This window comes from Polypterus senegalus, chromosome 8 (genome assembly GCF_016835505.1).
Source record: "Polypterus senegalus isolate Bchr_013 chromosome 8, ASM1683550v1, whole genome shotgun sequence".
Taxonomy (NCBI): Eukaryota; Metazoa; Chordata; class Cladistia; order Polypteriformes; family Polypteridae; genus Polypterus; species Polypterus senegalus.
Window position 1 is genome coordinate 15,530,765 of NC_053161.1, and position 6,000 is coordinate 15,536,764.

General features: G+C 39.7%; 1 protein-coding gene across 1 annotated transcript in view; it reads left to right on the forward strand.

The window, feature by feature from the left end:
* LOC120533672 (protein jagged-1-like) overlaps positions 1-3,660 on the forward strand; it is a 30,460-nt gene extending 26,800 nt beyond the window's left edge. The window contains exons 11-14 of the mRNA XM_039760569.1: positions 59-172; positions 766-1,047; positions 1,733-1,933; positions 3,533-3,660. Of these exons, the coding sequence (XP_039616503.1) occupies positions 59-172; positions 766-1,047; positions 1,733-1,933; positions 3,533-3,660 (725 nt within the window). The remainder of the gene's footprint in view (positions 1-58; positions 173-765; positions 1,048-1,732; positions 1,934-3,532) is intronic.
* Positions 3,661-6,000: the final 2,340 nt, after the last annotated feature.

Sequence of the window (6,000 nt, forward strand, 5' to 3'; positions counted from 1 at the left end):
ACCTACATACATAGGTGGCTGATTAATTTCTAATGATAAGAAAATTGTATGTTATTAGATGGAAACGAATGTGCTGATGACCCATGTCAACATGGTGGAACATGCATGGATGTGGAGTTTGGGTTTAATTGCATCTGTAACGCTGGTTACCATGGGCAGTATTGTGAGCAAGGTAAGAAATTTACTTTATTAAGGGAGTAAATTTAAAACAAGATTACAGTTTATTATGATTTTGTAAAGCTAAATGGCAATATGCATTGAAAAAAATTGAATCATTTGTAAAATATTTAAAACGTAAGGAGATCTTATGAACAATTACACAGGTTTCCAGGAAGATGACAACATGTAGAGACAGATGAATTTTGTGTCATATTCTGCAGGGTTTTTAAGTTATGTTAATGACTATAATGCTAGTTAGAACTTACTGCAATTCTGCATGTTACAATACTACTCTTACAGTATACTGCTGCTATGACCACACTTTTGAAAAATCTAGTGGAAATGCTATACCTTCATTTTAACCTTTGGAACTTGATTGAAGTATCTGTAGTAACGGATTTCATTTTTCCTGTTTTTCTCCAGTGCTTATAAGGAAACACATACATCAGAATTTCAGGAGATTACATAAGGAAGCTGTTTTGTTCAGCTGTTTATTATGAGAAAAATATCATTAGCTCTACTGTTCAACAAAGTTCATTTTTACAGTGATCATTTTGTGGATCAGTAGATCCAAAGTGTTTGGCTGATTTCTGCTTTTTCTTCTAGAATTCACTGAAGTCGTCAGTCTTCGGTGTACTACAATGTGCACAAAAGTACTGTTGCAGTGGGAAATGAATGCGGAAAGCTTGCCAATCCAAAATTTTCGCGTGGCCTATGGTCGGATAGATCAGAACTGTGTGTCAGTCAACCGGACTTCAGGAAGTGCCAATGAGATAATCCTGTCAAACCTGACACCATATCAGGAATACCTGATCGACGTCATAGCAGACGTGTACACCGGACAAACAGAAGGGAAGAGCTGCATGGTGAAGACTACATGCTTTGGAGGTGGGAGACAAATAGTGTGTGCTAAGTGAACACTAAGAAAAGGGTACCACATTTTAAAATGAATATCAGAAAACATATTAGTTACACATATCATGAGATATAAGGTATATTCTGGTTAGACCATGAAAAGATACATTTTTTTACTCATCTTTTTATCTTTATATCCTGTAGGTTAGTCAGTCAGACAGTCAGCCATTGTCCAACCTGCTATATCCTAACACAGGGTCACGGGGTTCTGCTGGAGCCAATCCCAGCCAACACAGGGTGCAAGGCAGGAAACAAATCCCGAGCAGGGCGCCAACCCACTGCATGACACACACACCCACACACACACGGGACAATTTAGGATCGCCAATGCACCTAACTTGTATGTCTTTGGACTGTTGGAGGAAACCCATGCAGACACGGGGAGGACATGCAAACTCCACACAGGGAGGACCCGGAAAGCGAACCCGGGTTGCCTAACTGCGAGGCAGCAGCGCTACCACTGCGCCACCGTGCCGCCCCTGTAGGTTAGTTTGACTGGTAATTTTATGATGATAAACTAATTATACTTTTTGATGAACTGGTGCTGCCAGGACAGTCTGAGGCTCCAATGCAAACCTGAATTACAATGAGCAGGAAGGGTGAAGAAGGTAATGTCTGACACATATACAACTTATTTTCCTTTCTTTTTTTATTTCAGAGTGCCACAAAGCATTAGAAAATGTAACATTGAGTCTAGTTAGCAGTGACTCTGCAACAATTCAGTGGGAGCCACCATTGATGGGGATGTCTTTTGGAAATCCTGGCAATATGTATATCATTTATCACAAAGAGCCCTATGATGACACAGGAGTCACGGCAGTCAGTGTTCCAATTACTTCTTCCAAAATCACAATAAAAGGTTGGGTATTCTGAATTTCATAAATTGTCAGCATTGGCCCATCAGTAGTTATTATCTGTTGAGCAAAACATGCAGCTTTTATTGTTTATGTTAATATGATGTGTAACACACAATGGGCTAACTCACTACCTGGGGATGGTTTCTGCTTCTCACGCAGTGCCACCTTTTTGCACCTCTGAACTGGACTAAGTGGGCTTGATAATATGTGGATGGATGGATCTTACACAGTAGTAAACCTATCAAGTTTAATATTCTGTTGTTTTAGGAACACAGTTTCCATACTGCATATTCAAATGAATTCAGTTGATTTGGATTTAAGATGAAGATGACTGCTTATGGTATCTGTACTATGTTTCCAGGGCCATCTTAATGTATGGGCACAATGGGCACTGGCCGGGGGCCCCCAGGAGCATAGAGGCACACAATGTTTCTGATGCCTATGTATGTTTCGGTTTTGCTATCAAAACAGAGGCCCCAGCGCACTCCTTTGCCCGGGGGTCTATGATGCTGTTGAGATGGCCCTGCATTTTTCACTGTTCCTTTCGTCTCTCTCACCTTACCTTCTGTCTGCAGATTGGCTGTGATTTCTATGACATATATGAGAACAGACAACAAAAGATAGAGGGTGCAGACAGATGGACCACTCGCAACAACTGCACTGTTGTAATAAAAATGAGACTCCATGTGTACGGGCTTTATGTATAGACTTTTCACACATGTGCAACACAAGTTGAATTACTGTATCTTCTTCTTCTTCCTCTTCACCTTTTCCTACTTCTGTGTGAGTCAATGTTCTTGATCGACGTTCTCCATAAAGCTCAGTCCTGCACCTCCTCGTCAGTCACACTCTTTTTCTTCAGATTGTCTTTTACTCTGTCCATCCACCTCTGCTTTGTCCTCCCTCGCCTTCTCTTCCTCTGTACTTCCATTCCCATCACTCTTTTGCCCACATATTCTTTGTCTCTCCTCATCATATGTTCATACCACTTCAAACTACTTTCCTGTACTTAGACATCTCTCCCACTTTTGTTGTACCTCTGATTGTCTCATTTCTTATTCTGTCCTTTTTTGTAACTCAATACAGTCATCTCAACATTCTTATTGCTGCCAAATCTAACTTCTTTTCCTGCACTCCCTTTACTGGCCATGTCTCAGCTCCATACATCATTGCGAGAGCTGCCACCATCTTAAAAACCTTTCCTTTAACCTTTGCCTTAATTCTTTGATCACACAATACTCCTGATAGCTCACAAGTGGTTTACTGCCTTTGTGATAATATTTCATTTACATACTTCAGCATGTGTAGTTAGCTAAACTGTGCTCACATCTCTCCTCACAGTCCCTGGTTCAATTCCCAACTCTGTATAAAGCTGTCATATTTTTATTTTTAATCTAACGTACAGCATAGTACAGGTAAAAAGAACTTACGTTATATAGAGTGGTGATTACTTAATTTAATAATGCATATTTAATTGTAATGGTGTTGTGCCCACAGTAGCATAAATGCTACATTTTATGTTAATCATCTGTTCCTTTCTATAAAATATTTCCTTCATTTTTAACATAAAAGTAATAAACACGAAGTTAATTTGTTTTCAGGTTTGCAATCCAACACGTCTTACCGCATTTGTAGCAGAAGCCACTTTCCAGAGATCATTTGCCCACCCAACACAGGTGTTCTCCTGAGGACCCTTGCTGGTAAGTCTTTTCATTTTGAGGAGGACTAACTGAAAATACAAATACAGTTATGTGCCACACGATGTCCATTCAGACAGCATCCTACAATATGCATGTCCGTAGTCCCTTAAGTTTATAACAGAGTTCAGAAATCCTGATCAGAGAACGGGACATAGTGCATGTAACTGGAGGCCGAAATTGCAACAGCTTCCCACTCATAACACTTATATCTTATATCTCTTGCATAAAAAGTGATTGTACTGGTAGTACTGTACTTTCCATTATTAATTTTAATATGAACTTTCCCTATTTAAAAATAAAGAGTTTACCTTATAACAATGAATGCTTCAGTTCACAGGCAGCAGCAATCGATCTTGTGTAATGGGTGCCTCTGGAGCGTTGTAGTGTTATTTCTCAGTATCTAATCAAAACAGCTACAGTACTGTATTCAGGATATCTTTGCTAAGTACCATATATAATAATGAAATGGCATAACATCCTATTTAAGAGAACGTATCATAGACGTTAAGTGCTGGATGCCTTTATTGCTATTACAAACAACTGCTGTTGAATGCAACATTTCAGCATGAATGAAGCTGTCATTTTCACATTTCCTACAAGAAGATCAAGGTTAAGAACAGAACATGACCTCTACTGCAATTGAACAGCCGCTTTATTAGGAATGCCTGTCACAGTCCACAGTTGACCACGCAGTGAGTAACAGAAGAACTTGCGCTGGCAGCGCAATTTAAAATAGGTCCATATGTACCAAGGCAGCATGAGAGTGGTGTGTGTGTGAGCTTCAACACAACTTGGTGGCCAGTGTATCAGCATTAGTGATACTGGACCAGCAGCTATGAATGGGTCTTCATACATAACTGGATCACATGGGTGAACTATCCTTCAAAATATATCCAACAAACTCCGAAGTTAGCCTTTGACGAAAGGGGCCCATAGAGTGGCAGGGGTACCCAACGCTCCCTAGGGTGGAATAAAGTACAGGTTCTATTACTAAATAAAGAACCAAGGGAAAAATGTTTGGCCCAAAATGAAAGCTTCATTGGCTAAAAACACTATGTGGAGCAACTGTGTCTGTGCCACGTCTTAAAAATGCCTCCTAAGGTCACTAATTAAGCGTTGGTGTGGTCACTAAATAAAATTCCCCAAGGGGAACTATTTTGAAATGAAACCTAACCTAAGGGCTCCCCCTGGGCAAAAGTTAGATGTGGTGTGGATTTGTATACTGGACAAACACACAAACTCATCTTCAGCCTTACATATTAAAAAGTGATGAGGAGAGCCAGACAGCATGTGGTGTAGCCTAACAGTGCCCTTCAGTTACCCACAGGAATATTCTTCAGTTCTCCAGCTCTTTGGCTAGAGAGAGCCATAACACTACTTTGCTTCAAGTAAACCATGTACAAAAATAGAGGAAAAAAATAAAAGCAATTGTGAAGTAAATGATAACCAAAAAATAAAAAGCAAAAAGAAGGAACTTACAAGAAAACAGTTTGATTCTGAAAAAACAGCAAGTAACATCATGAAAACAACTGCTAGCAGTGTCACAAAAAGATTAGAAAAAGCTGTCAACTCACATACTTCAGATCTCCTCTTTTAAAGAGGACTGCACTGTCACATGCAAGGGTCGGCATTCAGCTTTGGGATGTGTGGACCCAACAGTCACTGTGACGCTGTTAAACAAATATGGTGAGCATCAAACACCAGCAGAGCACCGAGCACAACAAAAATAAATAAACAAATCTCTTAAAATAAATAAAGTACCTGGCCAATGCTACAAATTGTGAAATTTCACAGGTTGCACTGGAGTTAGGATGACGGACCTTAACATTAGTGGACTGGGAAAAAAAAATAGTCAGGTCTGACGATTCCTTGTTTTGCTTATTTATACTGAGGGGGAAGACTGTGAAAATTATTCAAGTTCCTGGATCTGCATGCAGATTCCTTGTGTTGGTGTTGTAATGGTGTACTTTTCTTTGTGTCACAAATGTGGCTTTTTGATTCAACTAAAGCAACCAAAGCTGCTGAAAATCTCAGTGGTGTTGGTGGACTTGTTGTTTTCAGCAGGCTAGTGCTCTGTGCTGTCACGCTAGGAAAGTCCTGGAATAGCTCAGAACATTGTGTCTAATAACACAAGCTCTACAGTCACCATGTCTCCTGCTAAATGGGCATTAATAGGATGAGATGGAATAAACCATTCAGAGTTGAGATCTGCCATCTCTTAATTTTCCTCAGCTAACACCATCCTTATGTCACCTAAAGTCTGTATTCTGAGAAAATGAAGCTATTTTGAGGATAAGTAGCAACCAACTCACTATTAAATTAGTGTATTCTACAAATATGTTACGTGTTGGTTGGACATGCAAAAGTTT